Source organism: Diorhabda sublineata, chromosome 8, assembly GCF_026230105.1.
Source record: "Diorhabda sublineata isolate icDioSubl1.1 chromosome 8, icDioSubl1.1, whole genome shotgun sequence".
Taxonomy (NCBI): Eukaryota; Metazoa; Arthropoda; class Insecta; order Coleoptera; family Chrysomelidae; genus Diorhabda; species Diorhabda sublineata.
The window spans coordinates 13,814,982-13,832,514 of NC_079481.1; the positions used below are offsets into that span (position 1 = coordinate 13,814,982).

The following is a 17,533-nucleotide window of genomic DNA, read 5'->3' on the forward strand; positions in this document are numbered from 1 at the left end:
TGGATGCGTCTACAAAGAAGAAAATGGATGCGTTCGAAATTTACGCTTACAGGCGAATGCTGCGGATATCATGGACGGAACATAAGACAAACATAGAGTTCCTACAGTAGTTCGAAGTAATACGGTCGGTCGGCCGTAGACAAAATTCATGGCTGAAAGACTTGAGCAGATGGCTCGGGCGGACGTCTATAGAAATTTTCAGAGCTGCGATTTCTCGTGCGGCAATAGCCATTTGGATAACCAAATTTCGTAGGGAGACGGCTTCGTAAGAAGAAGAAGATTTAGTAGAGTGAGAGGTCTGCACATTTTTGGATTTCCTTTTTTGATATGGGCCATATGGCACCACCATTCTATCCGTCTGGCATTTGTTTGTTTTTCCAAACTAACTCTATTAATTGATGGAGTTTATTTCCTCCGAATTTTACCATCTCCTTGACGATCTCGTCTGATTCTCCTGCTTTGTTTAGCTTTGTACTTCCTTCCTCAGTATTCTAAATTTTTCTTCTTTTTCTCTTTTTTTTCTGTCACTAACCATGTTACCAGCTTCTTTTCATTTAGTTGTATCCAAAATGTTTTTCTTTATATTTTAGCAGTCCGTTCCTTCGGAGTTTGTTTTTAGAAGTCTGCGTGTTTATACAATATCCGGGGAAAAGTTTTTCCCGGCGAAAAAAGTCATTTTATAAAAAGTGACAATTTGTTAGCTGTCAACAAAAATTAAATGCGAAACTTTTTTACCGACACAGAGAAAATTAATTTTTTCGCGTTAAAAAATTTTACTGATAATAAATAGAAATAATGATTTGAAATTCATATAGATCAAATACTATCTTGTAATTTCGACTTTACATTTCAATTAAATGTGTGTCGCCATATAACTTCAATTAGAAATTTAATAGACTGTTTTATTAGAATTTTGATTGAGACCACTCAAATTAGAAATCTATAAAATTGGTCGTAAATCGTTAATTGAACACATTCACGTAATATTGTAATACCAAATGAAACATAAAATATACATCTTAAGTGAATTTCTATAGCAACGCCAAATCTCTCTTAATTAAATCAAAAACTTGATGAAAACTGATTCATTAGTATACAATAAAAACAGATGAATTTGATTCTGAAGCATTGTTTGTAAATATTCTAATTGAAAATACTGTTTTCACAACAATTAGTGAATGTTTCAATATCCTAAAATCAATTTTAATGAGAAGTACGGTAAAAATTATTAGTTAATATTGATTATACGAGGTTGACGCTATGTAGTTTCTCATACATATGTTTTTAGTCGAATTATTTCATTTATATTGAAAGTAATCAACCAACTACATCGAAGCAGCTCTGTATCCAAGGCTTTCATAACTTAAGAACTTGTAGAGCAAGAATTATATGTTATAACATGGAAAAAATCATAAAATCGCGAAAATTTCAGAGTTTGTTCAGAATTTTATGCTCTTCCAGAAAATCACAAAATTAAAAAAATCGTATAACAGAATTTTTATCTAGGGATGTCAAAACTTAATTTTCAGGCAATTCCATGCAAAAATTTTTGCTCTAGTAGAAATCCAATTGAATTAATTAATTTGAAGTTATCTTATTGAAGAAAATCAATCAGTACAACATTATACTACATTTCTCTCGATTTCAACGTTTCAAATATTCAATACTTCGATTAAAAAGAATATTAATGAAATTATGGTATCAAATATACCAAAGAATACCGTTTACAGTAAATAATTTGAATGGAAAGCATGTATGGTGTTTTGTAATGATAGAAATCGAACGTCTGAAGAATTGGCGTTGATTTTAAAAGATTGGACTATGAACATAAGAAGAAAAGCGGGAGTTTAAAGAAACTACGGTAAAAACCATATGGAACAAATAAAATATATATAAATGAAAAATGATGATTTCGTGGAATGAAAATAGAATTAGCTTGATGGGGAAGGTATTGCTTGATTGACTGACACTTTTAGATAGCACCGCGTATTACCAAGATTATTTTTTATAAACAGTTGCGCATATTTTTGATTCGTAATTTGAATATTTGGCATAAAAATATAAATAATCTATTTCTGACCTTACAGTTAGCAAAAATAAACGTTAACAAGTTTTTGTTTACCTCATTTTAATTCCATATTAATTGATAAAGTAATAAATTTGAATATATTAAAAATGAAAATGTATAATTTATTCATAAGCTGGAATAACTGAACCGTTTACTGACATGGTAAAGGATAAAATTTACGACCAGCTGTAGTAGTATATAATTTTTGTTCTCAATGCTACATTTGTAACAATATTATTAGTCCAGGATTCCACGTACATTTTTGCACTTGATTACATACTCTATCGTTTGATCAAAGGGTCCCCTCTTATGTATTGATAACGAGATCATCATAAATGATTATTAACCAGCTGATTTTTTTATCCGGGTCCTACAATGGAATATATATTTGAAATTCATGAAATTATAAATTAATTTATTCCCCGTTTCACAAAAAAAAATGTTGATTTTTTTGGTAGATTGACATTAACAAATTGTTTAAGTGACGCTAAATAAATAATTTTAAAAAAAAATTAACGCTTGAGTTTCTGTATTTTGCTACTACAGCAACTGTGCATTTTTCAGTTGGCCAAATGTTTTATTTTTTGTCGAGAAATAATTTCAAGAAATATTTTTTGTGATGTAAAATAATTATGCAGTATTTTTTGTGTAATTTGCTTTGTTAGAGGCCTACTTTTCGAGAAAAGTGGAGAGATTATCTTGAGATTTAAAAAAAAATTCAGTTAGTAATAAATATTTGATAATCATCAAATCGACATATTGCTATCTACCACAGTCGAGAGTTTCTTACAGAAAATTATTAGGCGTCTCATCAAAATGAAGCTACTCACAAATTAATTTGTGCAAAAATGTACGAAGGATCCTGGACTATACCTTTCCCAGAATTCAGTTTTATTATCTGACCGAGAGCAATTTTTCAGTTTATTCATTGTAGAAGGAGGTTCAGATTGTTCCATCCCTTTCCGCATTTACATATCTGTGTCTCTCTTTTCCTCATTTAATTCTTTTGTTTGTTTTCCAGTTGGATGATGAAGATTTTTATATACTTTCGACTAAAAAATTCATCTTTTTAAACTCTTTATGTTGATAATTATTTTTTTCCTCATCAGTTAAGAAATCAAATGAGCTACAATCCCCCTCAGGGGATCTCTAGATCTCCTTTTTCACTCCAGCTAATATTATCTTCGAGACCAAGTTTTCCTAGCAAAAGTGCATTTGGGTCTTGAAATTCATTGGAAAAAATGCATTGTTCATTCGAAAGCTCTATTCCAATTTGAGATTGAAGCTGATCCTCGTCGGCAGATTCCTAATCAGTAATGATCTGGTTGATCTATAAATATCTCTTCTGTCGCCTCAACAATGTTAGCCATTTTAAAAGGCCTCTTTTAACGTTAGAGAAGAAAAAAAAGAAAAAAATATATTTTTCAGAATTGTTTGCCATTCGTGGTATAATTAATTCAGAAAATCGCTATGTAATTATCTAGAAATCATTCAAAATTGCTGCTGCTCCCAGGTCTATGAACGTTAAAGGCAGTGGTTCTTCTTTTTTGTAATGTCTTTCTATTACATTTTTAACACGTAAATATCATCCAATTTTTATTCTCCTTTCCTGAATGCTACTTGCTCTTCTTCCTATTTCTTGTCTTCTTCTTCTCTTAGTGTTCCTTATACTGTCCTGCTGTATATCTTGTAGAACACTGAAGTTAGGGATATAAGTCTGCAGTTTTAGCAAGTTGTTTATCATCCTTTCATGTCTAAAAAAACTCTTTTTTCCATAATCATTTTCACCTATCAACATAGTCCTTTTTTAGGTTAGGAAAAGGAGAAAATCGCTGTGGGCTAGGTGAAAATGCTGGATAGCTCGAAGTATAAGACGAGAATTTTAGCTATGGTATCTCTTAAGATGCGTTGTTCTGATGGTAAAATTTTTTTTTCTCAAAATGTTGAGCAGTTGTTTTTGTAATTTCTCTACAAGTCGAAATTGAAGGCTATGTTGATTAATGTTAGGAAAAGTGCCATTTTGAAATGACACGTTAATCAAAATGGTAAGGTGATTTAAGTCCATCAGTTCCAGATGAATATTTATTTTGATGTCATTAATTGCACTGGGAAGCTCTGCTAAAACTACGAGCATAAAGAAAAAACTGTGTAAGTTAGCATTAGCATCAGGGAGATATGAAGGCGGTTCATGAGAAGAAGTTGATGAATTTTTGGCTACATTCACAGAGTAATTAGTTAGAGTAGATATTATGCTCGATGAAGAAGCCTTATTTATTAGATCATTCACAGTTTCTTCAAAAACATTACGAGAATTGGCGAGTCTCTATTATAATAATAATATAACTTTTATTGTATTTTGATAATTTTTTTTATATAATTTCTCGTAATTTTTAGTAGAAGACACTATCCGAGAATTTCCTTAGATGAGATAAAGATCGCATGTTCTTTGCAGATATAGTAAACCTTCAATGGACCAGGGTTTATTTTAGTGTTTTCATAAATTTAGAAAATTCGAAGTCCACATCATCAGTTCCAGTCAGTTGTTCTTGACTTTTTTTCGAGAAGATACGGCATAATTTGGGAGAAGTATTTTTAGTATTGGATTTTTCCATAACCTGAATTAAAGACATTACAGTCGTTGGATTCTGGATCATACTATAACACGACATACTCGTAGTCTATAGTACTAGAACTGGTTGGTGCAATACCAAAAGAAAAAAAAATTGACTGAAACTAAGTGTATTCGTTATATCAAGTCGCTTCCAAATCCAACGACCCCTTCATTAATTATTTCGAAATATTTTTAGCCCAAAAAGTATGCCGTACTTACCTCAAAAAGAAGACATAGGTCATTATAGTGATATAAAGTCAAAGAAACTACAGCCGTGATTCTAAATGAGCAAAATTAAATAGATAACCAAGGGTGTTTCAAATCATTACATTGAATGGAGATTAATAGTGAATATCGATAATAAAATTTTGTGAAAAACTTCATTTTAATAAGACATTTCTGAAACTTGCCATTCGTGGTATAATTAATTCAGAATCTCGCAGTATAATTATCTAGAAATCAATCAATGTTTCGTGGAGGTTTTACAACTTTTTAAATTCATGTCCCAACTCATTTTCTCCCCTCAATAATTTAATTTTTAATTAATTGGAACTTTTTATCTGGACTATGTGTAATTTCAACAACACACGCCTTTCGCGCCGTTAAAGCAGTAATGATTTATGAATTCCAAATTACAACTCAACGTTCTCGGTATCAGTTCGTGCGAAATTGAAACGTTAACTATAAATTAATGCCATAAAATAATTGAATTCATTTATTTTCGTTTCAGAAATGACAAGGAATGTCAAACGATACGCCGACATCTGGACCTACGATTTTTTTAAATTATTCGGATGCAAGCGCCAAGCCATCTACGCAATATCTTTCGAACTACGGCAACTACATTCAACACATCGCTTTAGCAATCCTCCTCACCATCGTTATTTTGATCGTTATTTTAGGAAACACGCTCATCATTTTGGCAGTAATAACGACAAGAAGATTACGAACAGTTACCAACTGTTTCGTTATGTCGTTGGCTGTAGCCGATTGGTTAGTTGGAATTTGTGTCATGCCTCCAGCAGTAGCCTACGCATTAATTGGTAAGTCCTTCGTTCACTACAAGTCTTAAAACTGACCTCAATGCAAATTCATAGGCTTACATGGAAAATGTGATGAATTTTCATTAATTCCAATTCTTTTTAATTCCAAAAGCTCATTTTTGCTTTCGTTTTCGAGTCTTGAATACCTCGGTTATTGTTTATTGATACTTCTGCTTTTTTTCTTGTACATTATTTTCATAAAACCTACTGATTAATCAGGTATCGTCGGATAAGAATGTAAACCTGCTAACTCACTTTCACCCAAAATTAGAGGAGAAAAATAAAAAGTAATAAATTTGAATTTTGCAATTTTAAGTTAAAACCAAAAATAAAGTTGTTGTATTTTAGGATATTTTACATTATTAGGAACTAATTACGTAGTAATTCTTTATTGTTAATAAGTTATAAGTGTTTTTATAACTAAGCAGGTTTTTTTGGAAGCAATCGCTTTATTTTTCGGCCTTAGCAGGTTTTTATAAAGATTTCAAGGATAAGTAGAGTAAATTTAATTATATAATCATCTCAGTAACATATTTGGCTAATTATTTATTAAACTAATCAGTATTTTAATCAAAAATTTTCGACATAAAACAAAAAATGAAACAAAAAACAACCTAAATATCTTAAATCCTCTTTGCATAAAATTATAAGTAAGTTAATAGTATATTACGTAACAATGAGTTGTAAGTAACCCATTACGCACGAATTGAAAAATTTCATGAGTGCGTAATGGGCTTAAAACTCGTGTAACGTATTATACTTTTTCTACGTCCATTCATTTTTTTCCATTAAATAAAAACCATCGCCACTATTTAAACTTTATTGTAATAGTTATTAATAGCAATTGAACAATTATTATAAATCGATTGTGCCTTATTATTTAATGGTGATGAACGGTTATTTATAATTATAGTACTGTTTGGTACATCAGAAGACGAAGATTGATAATTGGTAATTGCCTCCGATATTCGTAATGCGTTGTCATTTTAATTTTTAAGATATTGATTCACATAACCTTCCACTACTTTAGAAGATTTCCAGCCACCAAGTCGTTTTAATGATAACATATCACCTCCTGCCTGAACTAACAAAGTGGCTGATGATCTCCTGAAACACTGGCCAGTATATTGCTTTGGTTCCGGCAGCTCAAGATATTCAGCATTGTGTTTATATCCACAACCTGTTTTATGCATTTTCCATTTCTGTAATAAAGGAAGTTCTAATTCAGCAGGACGCAAATTCATGTATTTTTGACATGTGATATAAAACGTTTCTTGTACTACAAATGAACGTCTCGTTTTAGTTTTAAAATCTGGAATCAAGGATTTCCCCATGTCCTGAATGTGTTCCATTTTTATATTTCTAGGTTTTTGTTTACGGCAAGCCACGCTTAATCCAATAATGAGGATAACCTGAAAACAAAGAACAAAAACTCATTTTTATGTGATGATAATTATACAACATTTTAATTCTTTACCTTTCACAACAAATGTTTATCGTTGACTCACAAAATGAGGTGGTTTTGTTTTCTTGACTTTTCCGGCAATAAATTTAATGAATAATATATTTGGGTGTATTGGCGTTTACTTTTGTCAGATATATTCGATTTGCATTAATTGAAGCCGATAGAGGTCGATTGTCACTTTATGTTTTTTGTAAATGTCTAATGTCTATTTTTTCTTGACTTTTTAGGCAATAAATTTAATGAGGTAATTTTTATAACTTCTCTAGTTTCGGATAGTAGTAAATAAAATTCATGTTAATTTTCAAATCTATTTTTAGTTGATTTTTTAATACAATTTAATACAAATTATCAAGTCAATGTTGATTGGAAATTTTTGATGTCTATTGACGCTAATTGAAGTCGAATCACATCAATTCTTATATATTTGTGCGTATTGCAGTTTACTTTTGTCAGATATATACGATTTTTCAACATAATTTAACACAAAATATCAATACATTGAAAAATCTACGCATAAACAATAATTTTGATGGATCAAATTTATTTCGTTTCAAAAGCTGTTTTGATTTATTAATTGTTACAAAATGGTTAAGAAACAAATATATGACATGCATTATCCAAGTCGCTGACTGCTCAGTGTAGATACTCTGTACCACTTGTTGAAATTTTTTTATGTACATAACTAAGTTTTATTTTTTAATTATATTAATTTGATAAAGTAAATCTCAACGTCTCTCAAGTTCATATATATACATCCACTATGTCCTTCTAGGTTTACTATTTTCTTCAATACTAATAGAAGATGTTAAAAGAAAATTACATTGTGTCATGTCTAGTTTTTTGATAAATTCAATGCTTATTTCAACTTCCTCAATAACATACTGATTTTTTCTAAATACGGTGTAAGAAATCCATAAGAAGAGAACCATGCCCTTTATATAAATAGAGTCTAAAATGTCTTGAAAGGAGAACTAGAAATATTTTTTGACCTTTGCAAAAATGAATCGTATGGTGCAAAGTCCATTCGAGCAGTTTTAAATATAGCTCTTAAATTTAAAACTGTTCTGAAATCTACCACGACTATTTGCAAACTAGTCTTCACTACTGGCTATTCATCAGCAACCAATGAGAGAAAATTTAGCCAACTCAAATTCGTAAAATATGCCTACAGGACGACAATGGCCGAAGAAAGGCTAAATTTTTTTATGCTGATAAAAAGCGAGAATGACTTGGTCGACAAGATGATTCTAAAGGAAATGGCGCGGAGTACTAAGTAAACCAACGCCGGCGGCCTAAAAACCTGAGAATCCAATTTTCATAAGACGATGGCCGCGAAAGCCTTAAACAACTGACCTAGTTTTGTATTTTAATATTTCTAAAATTAAATTTTATCATACTCTTTTAATTAAACGTTATGTGAATTACCCGTTTTGTCTCAATAACTCATATTCATACAAGAATTTAATCATCTTTATAAAAGTAACATGCTAGCTGGGAGGTTTTTGAGTACCAGTTGGGAAAATTTACTTCTTCTCCCCTCCGCATTAAAATGCCTTCGCGACGCTGGTGGCCATTTCTAAAAATTTTATACATACTAATTTCAAATCATGCTATAGTTGAAACTTATAATTATAAATTCTTTTTTATCATTTGTAGAACTTAACTTGGGAGATTTCCAATTATTGGTTGGGATACTGCTATGATAGGAAGACTATTTTATAAATGAATAAATAATTTACTAAACTGTATGCCCTGAAACTTTTTTACTACATTCGATCGAAACGAGTATTCCATTTTTTGGTGCATACACAAATATTTTAATTTCTGGTGGATGCGATAGGTAGGGATTATTAAACAGCCGAAAATAGGAGAATTGGGGGCAATTTGCAATTTACATTCAAAACAAGTTGCATCCTTGAGGAGTTGTTATAGTGCCTCAAACTAAGAAATTTGGAAAAAAATAATTTCTTTGCAACCCTTTATCTTAAAAATACCAAATTTGCTACACTGCATAAGACTATTGAAGAAATTGAGTAATGATAAATAGAAGGCTATCTAACCGATCTGGAGGGTTGATTAGGGGCGACCTAACCTAAAAAGTTTTTTATCTATCAGTTGATTTCAAAAAAATAATTTTTGTACCAATTCTAGAAAATTTTTTAACAATTTTTTGTTCATTTGAAAAATTGTTATTATTAACACATAGCATTATGTATTAATTTCATTACAGATTCGAAAAATTACTAGAAACATTTGAAGAAGAACAATTTAATGAAAAAACAAGTTGTAGAAAAAAATATAACCATTTATAGTTTGAAGAAATTGCTGAAAATAATCCTTATTTTCAATTAGACACAAAATTATTCATTGCTGAAAATGTAAGTCGACTCTGGCTAATAGCTGATGATAATTTTTTTATCACATTGCATATGTGATGCGATTAGACAAAAATGAAGGTTTTCATCTAAAAACTAATGATAGTTATACATGTTTATATACAAGTTCAATTGATTTGAAAAAAGATTATCAACACATAGCGTTGGGTATTAATTTCATTTCAGAATCCAAAAATGACTAAAAACATTTGAAGAATAACAATTTAATAAAAAAACAAACTAATGGTGTTATAGAAAAAAATATAAATATTCATAATTTGAAAAAATTGCTGAAAATAATCCACATTTTCTATTAGACACAAAATTATTCATTGCTGATAATTGAAGTCGACTCTGGTTAGTAACTGATAATTTTTTATCACGTTGTAATTGTGATGCGATTAGACAAAAATGTTTTCTGATAGTTATACATGTTTCTAATATCCCTACTAGTAAAGTAATCAGTATAAATGATTTGGTTTTGAAAGTAAATATCTTCACGAAAAATAAATGGACAGAAATTCACTTGCTGGATACATTCTTGAGGTAAAAACTTCACACTTTCCAGACATGATATGTATGGAGTAAATCACGTCCGAGAATTATATTTACAGACATATAATCTTGATATATTACTCTCTATGGATAAAGTACTAGTGCTAATAAGATTTTCAATGGTATCCAAAATAAATTTATCTCGCACACTGATTTGAACAGGACGTTATCGATTAATGTTATGAAATTTTTCTGTTTTTTGAAACCGTCTTCCAACAGTAGTAAATGTATGAGGAACCACGCGATTAGGAGAACCAACGACATATCCACTAAATTAGAATTTTTCTATGTGTATGTGTATATAGATTTGGGATCTCGTATATACTGCGACCCAAAGATCTAGAATGTGGGATGGCTTCTATTCTCAGAGACCTTCGTCTTTTATTTCATACAGACCCAAGTGTAGTGGTCTGCCTCAACAAATCTGCACTTAGGTTGATACATTCAGCAGATTTACTCTGGTTATAGTTTCCCAGAAGAGTTTTTTCCTGTCTCAGCCCCTGTAGGTTGTCCAAATAATTGGTTTTGCACCTATGTACCTTCTTTTCCAATGCTTTTTCCATTGTTCTCAGAAGGGTTTGGGTCCCATGAAGAGCTTGTCTGTTCCCGCTTTAGCGAGCATAACAGCTAATTCTCTAGACAATCCTAAACGAGTTTGGATTATACAATATTGGAGCTTACACCTCTAAAGGCAGTTTGACTATCGGATAGGATGATGATGATCATCTCCTGTTTGTGACATCTCCTCTCTAGATTGAATTGAACAAATTTTTCAATTACATAGATTTCTGGTTGAAAAATGCTTGATGCGCTATCCAGGCTTTCAGTTCCGTATATGTGCACAGAACTGTATTAGAAATATTCAGTGGTTCATATGATAAAATTTTTAAAAACGATTTTCTGTAGTAATACAACTTTATAGCTACATCAAGAAAGAATTCGACAGTAGTGATTAATGGATCCATTAATGGGTTCAAATATTCAACTTATGGATAGTGATATAAGTATATCAGTTATTCCGAAGATTAACGCAAATAAATACCTACGAAATTTCTTACAAATTATATCTAAAAATATTGATCAACCTCTCTTTAATTACTTTGAAATAAAATAAATATTTACAACTTTCTGTGGTTGCAAAAAATTATTTACTTCATCATGTTTTGAAATATCTTTTATAGAGATATGAATCACCGTTGTGTTCGCAGAATTATACAGAAGAGTCAACGGCCTGTATTAGATTGCGTGTCGAAAAAAGACCCTTGTCTGAAACAACCCTTAAATGGAACAATGAAAAAAAGATATCATCTTGTAATTGCATATTTTATAATTATCCTACCTGTAAGCAGCGGCGAAAAGACCAGGCTGGTGTTTTTTACGCCGTTTTTCGAATTTTTTTTCTTCTATAGATTAACTAAAAATTCTTGTTCCACAGCTTAACACTTTACGAGGTCTGGCTATCAAATAACAAGACTGCGCCCTAGGCGGGTGGGGTAATAAACTAGTAGTGCATTGGATATCTAGATATCTCCGATTGAGTGCTGTAAATAGCTGCAAAAGGCCTATGGGGACAATTCTCTATCTCTTGCGCGTATTTATGAGTAGTACATGCGCTTTGGTGATTACCGAGAGAGAACTGAAGATGATCAGAGCCCAGGTCGCCCTGTGACCAAAATCAACCAAATTATGCATGCAGATCGTCGAATAAGCATCCGGATTATTGCCTAGACTGTAAACGCCGATAAAAAACGGTTAGAAAAATTTTACATGAAGAATTACACGGAAAGACGGAAAAGATTTCTATGTATACCTTCTATGAATGAAAAATGAGCGTGTTATGAAAATAGGATGTCCAAGAATGACGTGAATGATGGAATAGATGTTTACCTATAAAATAGATAAGGTTGCCATGGAGCATTTTAATTCGAACTCAACCTTGTAGTACCCATATTACCAACAAATGGTAATAGTGCAGATTGGAAGTTACCATTTCCTCTGGAAATTGAATGGAAAATGACAACGTAAAGACTAGAGAAAACTGTAGAAAAAAAAGACTAGGTGTGACAAATTAGAAGAGAAACAAATCAATGATACCTAAATGAAAAACTAACCGACAACAAAGAATACGACATAATAGAAAAATTAAGGTAAAAATTTGATTACACATGGAGAGTAGTAAAGCAGCAAAGCAAGCATGCAGTACAACATAGAATTTAGAAGAAAACATTGGTGAAATAACAAAAAATAGAAAGAAGTAGGGAAGAAGAAAAATCAATTATGGAAAATTTATCTATCTACAAAAACTCAAGAAGATGGCAAAAATACAAAAAACAATGAAGGAAAACCAAAATCATGGATCAAAAATGAAGAATGGCTATAAAGAAAATAAGAAGAAAATGTGAAAGATGTATATGAACAAATTATACCACAAGATAAAGAAATATTGAAAACATGGAGACAATACAATTGTTGTAAAGAGTAGAAATAACAAGAGAAGAAGAAAACAACATAATAATAGATAGCATAATAATAGACTAACAGACTAGCAGACTAGTAAATTGTTCCAATTTACAAGAGAGAATACAGAAGAGAGAAAATCATAGGGGCATTAAAGTACGATGCACAGCTATACGGGAAATGAAAAGATTCTGAGAAAGTTTAATGAGGAAATCCTAGAAGACTCTCAAAACAACAACAGACCAAATAGACGCGAACTTTATAGAAAAAAAAAATTTCTTGAAAAATTGTAAGAGACGCATCGTTTTCAACATAATTATGGATGAAATAATAAATCAGGTACGCAGATTGAACGGATACAAAATGGGTGACCGCAATATTACAATCCTGTGCTATGCTGACAATGCTGTGCTGATTGCAAAATATCGCTATATCGCTTTAATTGCACAGCAAAATCTCTAAATATGATGGTTTCTGCCTCCAAAACAAAAAGCCTGTCAACATCAAAAATACCTCTTAGATGCAAGCTGGTCGTAGACAACAAAATAATCCAGCAAGAAATGAAATTCAAATATCTGGGTATAGAACTAACTATCCGGATATGGTGATATTGAGACAAAAACAAATACTAAGTATCGAGGTCAAGTCCAGAACCGACAAAACTGTAATCAGACCTATAATGACGTACAAAGCAGAAACTCGGCCTGATACAGCAAAAACAAAAAGGAAACAAGCGAAATGAAAGTCCTACGAAAAATTACTGGAAAAACGCTCCTAGATAGGGAACGTAGCGACGACATAAGGCAAAAATTCAGAGTACAAAATATTAAGGAATGGGACGAACATATAAGTAGAATTAGCGAGGAAAGAATAGTAAGGATAGCACGAGACAACTCACCACTGGGGAGAAGAAGTATGGGAATGCCACGAAAAATATTTAGTTATAATCTTACCATCAATTGAAGCAATGGGCATGCTGAGGAGAATGAACAGGCAATCTGCCTAATTTGGATTGAGAAGAAGAAGAAGAAGAGAAAACAGAAGAGTTGACGAAACAACTATCAACGGAATCAGAAGATTATATGAGGACGCTGTAAGAACAAAACACGAAATATCAAAAACATTCAAGACAACGCAAAGTAGAAGATGATGTATACTAATCCCACTGCTCACTTGTTGTTAATGAAAGTTTGAAACGACCAACACATTACGAGACAAGAAGCATATAGAAGGACTAAAAGTATCTGCAATAGCCTATGCAGATTGTATCCTATAAAATCTTCTTATGATAAATTATGTGCAATAAAATAATTTTTTGTAAGTCATTTCTGAAGATCTTACCGTTTTCTTTTCAACCTCCGATCGCTTCGTGCAGACGCTACGCGGGCAGGAGAAAACGTGCATGCGCTGTAGGTGACTGCGAAGCTCTCGCACTACACTCTCCACCATTGTTGACATTCTGGCTTCAGTCGGCGTTGTACTACAGCCACGTAAACCGGAGCATAAGTCGTGTGTATGGGGAAAACTTCATGAGTGATGGTGTTGTGCGTGAATGGTGTCGAAAGTTTAAAGATGGCATAATGAAGGGGGCCGAGGACGCGAATCAGTCGTTTCAGATGAGCTGGTTCAACGAGTTGGCAGAATGCTTAGAGAAAATCTTTTTTTATAAAATTTCACGGTCTGTTTTGTACTCTACTTGAATTCATTGGCGGCGACTTTCTTTGAAGAGGATATTGAAAAGCTTGTCCACAGATATGACAAATGTCGCAATCTCTTTGGTAACAAAATTATTGTTTCATATGAACTTGTCTTTTATTTATAGCCTATCATAGATTGAAAAAAAACAACCCTCGTAGTTATTCTAACAATGGGATGTCGCTGAAGGTTGAATCTATTGTTATTTTCTACTTTCACCGTATAGTTTACTTCTTCAAGTAAAAAAAAGAGCTACTTTATGAGAAAAACCTATATGCAATATCGTTGATAGTTAAATTCAATCGATATGCTAATTTTTTTTTTTTTGGAAAACACTCCAACTTTTTTTATCGTTTTAAAAACATGGTAGAAATCGTTTCACTAGTAAATATTCTAAGCGACATTCCGGTCATCAGTGATATTTATGTTGAAAATACGTCGTTGGAAAGCTCTCGAGAGTAAATTTGAAATAGAATTAAATTAGTAAAGATGAAATTTATCCATGTTATTCCTGCAAATTGACGCCCTAAAAAAATATGAACGTATGAGAAATTTTTTCTTTATCTCGTCCTTCCGACTATATACTCCTTTCTAGTTAATTTGTTAAAATCATAATAGAATACTGACATTCTGTATTGTTTTACAGGTGTGTGGGAGCTTGGCTGGATCCTCTGCGATATATGGATATCGCTCGACGTTTTACTGTGCACCGCCTCGATTCTTAGTTTATGTGCAATTAGTATCGATAGATATTTCGCCGTAACTCAACCACTAAGGTATTCAAGAAATCGAAGATCAAAAAGACTCGCATTCGGAATGATTCTCATAGTATGGATCAGCTCTCTACTTATAACTTGTCCTCCGATATTTGGATGGTGAGTAAATTACATAAATTAGAATATCGGTCTATCAAATCACTCGAATTAAAACTTTGATTCTCGCGACACAATTTTAATATGGATTTTTACATACTTAAATACCCCAAATCATTTTAAATTTAAAACACGTACTCAAAACGGATGTATCGTCTAAGACGCCATCTCCACACTATAGGAATCAAGGTCGGTAAGTGCCCAGCACTTGTAAGTGCGAGGTTCAAACATATGGGAAATGTACAGTTTATCTACTGACATTAAAAGGTCAGTAGATTAGTTTTTCAAAGGAAATCGGCCTTTAGTGGTTTTTATTGAAGCTTATCATAAAGCATATATGCGCAGTAGTTCCTGACCCCATTTCACATTTGGTTCTTAATACACTCGTGGCCATAAATAACGCATCACCCTTTATTTCAATATCAAAACCTAAAATATTAATCTTTTGAGTTTTTTTTTTTCTATCACAAAAAGTTAAAGTATCTTAAATGTTAGCAAAATTTCTTATCGCAAATAACTGTTTTTGTGGTTTGTTAAAATTTTAATTTTATGCATATTTTAATGTTTTTTTTTTCATTCTATTGTTGTACCGACTTGTGGAAATCAGTAATTTAAGTCAATCAAGGTTAAAGTCGAAACTAGTTAAACAAAAAATTAATAGAGTAAGGCAGTTAAGTGAAGGCGAAGCTGAAAGAATAGTCAGTTAGTTGAACAGGGAAAAAGTTGTCGTGAAGTGGCAAATCTGTTTGGTTTGCACCACATAACCATTGGCAGATTGATGCAAAGATTTCAAGAGACCGGTTCATATTCTAGGAGGCCTGGACAAGGACGTCCTTCAGTTTTAATTCCTCGAAATGACCGTTATTTGCAATTAAATTCATTAAGAAATCGGACAATTTGCGTGTCTTGTATCATTCCCAGGGAGCCGTTCCAAGGAGGATCTATTATGTTTTGAGAATTTGTTTTGATGTCCGCACAGAATTAGTGTCTCTTCCCAGACACGCCCTTAATGCAGCAAGATACATGACTGACATTCTTGAAAATCACGTCGTTCCATTTGGGCCATTTATTGGGGATCATTTGCATGATAATGCTAGACCACACGTTGCGGCAGATATTTTGAATTACCTAAACGAAGTAAGAATTCATATCCTGAACTGGCCACCAAGAAGTGCAGATACGAATCCTATGGAGCATGTCTGGGACATTTTAAAACACCGCATTCGTCGTCGAAATCCATCTCCTAAATATTTAAATGAGCTTGAGCAAGCGGCATTAGAGAAATGGGAGAACATACCTCAAGAAGTAATCGCCGAAATACTGCTAAATATGATACGGACGGTATTTTTATTTTCTAAGAATCCTAGAAACGTTATAGTCACTTTTATCTGTATATTTTGCATTTTTTCTGGTGCCTATGCTTAGATTCTTAGCTACTGATCCTAATACCAAAATTCATTATCTTCATGGATTGAAACTGTCATTTTATTTATCTTTTTCGCTTGATTTTTGTAATTTTGCCAGCACTGTTATAAACTCCACATTGTTAAAAATAATTTTGGTAGCAATATTTAAGTGATTATGAGAAAAAATTTGCCAAAAATGTCACCGTTCACCCAATATAACCGTAAATACAAGTGACTGTATTGGTTATATCAACCGCTAGACAAATACTGTGAGAAAAACTTAGCGTTAGACATAATAGGGAATATGCATCAGGTATAAATTCGATTGATTTTTTTTTCAGAAAAACTATAGTCATTATTTCAACATTTACTTTGTTTTGAATTGTATGAAATGATCATTGAAAAGCGAGCGAAATTCTAATTTGACAAACGTATTATCGTTGGTCGTGCATCAAATGCCACGTCCTGTATTTATCGTGGTCAAAACAGAGTGTTGTTTATGTTTGCAAGAAATATCCTATAAGTTTTTGTGTTTCTAAAGTGTTTTTATAATCTCATTATTATTGTGACATTGATAATCATCTACGAAGGTGGCTAAAAGTGGTTTTAACAGTAGTTTTGTGAAGGAATATCAAGAAAGAACACGTACGTCTAGTCGCTAGGTCGTTTAAGTTAGAACTTTGTGGTGGATAAATATTATCAGACCTGAACCATATATATTTAACATACTTTCTGGAAATATTATTAATTTTTCTGATATGATTTTCCCATATAAGAAAAGAACAAAAGCATTAAAAAGTGAAGATACGGTTTTAACTTCGGTAAGCTGTCTAGAGTTTCTCAGTACGAAATCCAGGTTCCTAAAGGCTCCACCAAGGATAATATTAGTATGCTCAACAAAGTTTAATTTACTATCAAATGTACCACCAAGATCTTTGAATGTTGCAGTCGTTTTAAGCGCATTATTAGAAATACGATAAATGAAA

General features: G+C 32.1%; 1 protein-coding gene across 1 annotated transcript in view; it reads left to right on the plus strand.

Annotated features, from left to right (window-relative positions):
- The window catches only part of LOC130447419 (octopamine receptor 1-like), a 43,366-nt gene that overhangs the window by 13,996 nt on the left and 11,837 nt on the right, over positions 1–17,533 (plus strand). The window contains exons 2-3 of the mRNA XM_056784229.1: positions 5,410–5,722; positions 14,916–15,144. Coding sequence (XP_056640207.1) covers positions 5,422–5,722; positions 14,916–15,144 — 530 coding nt within the window. The 5' untranslated portion in view covers positions 5,410–5,421. The remainder of the gene's footprint in view (positions 1–5,409; positions 5,723–14,915; positions 15,145–17,533) is intronic.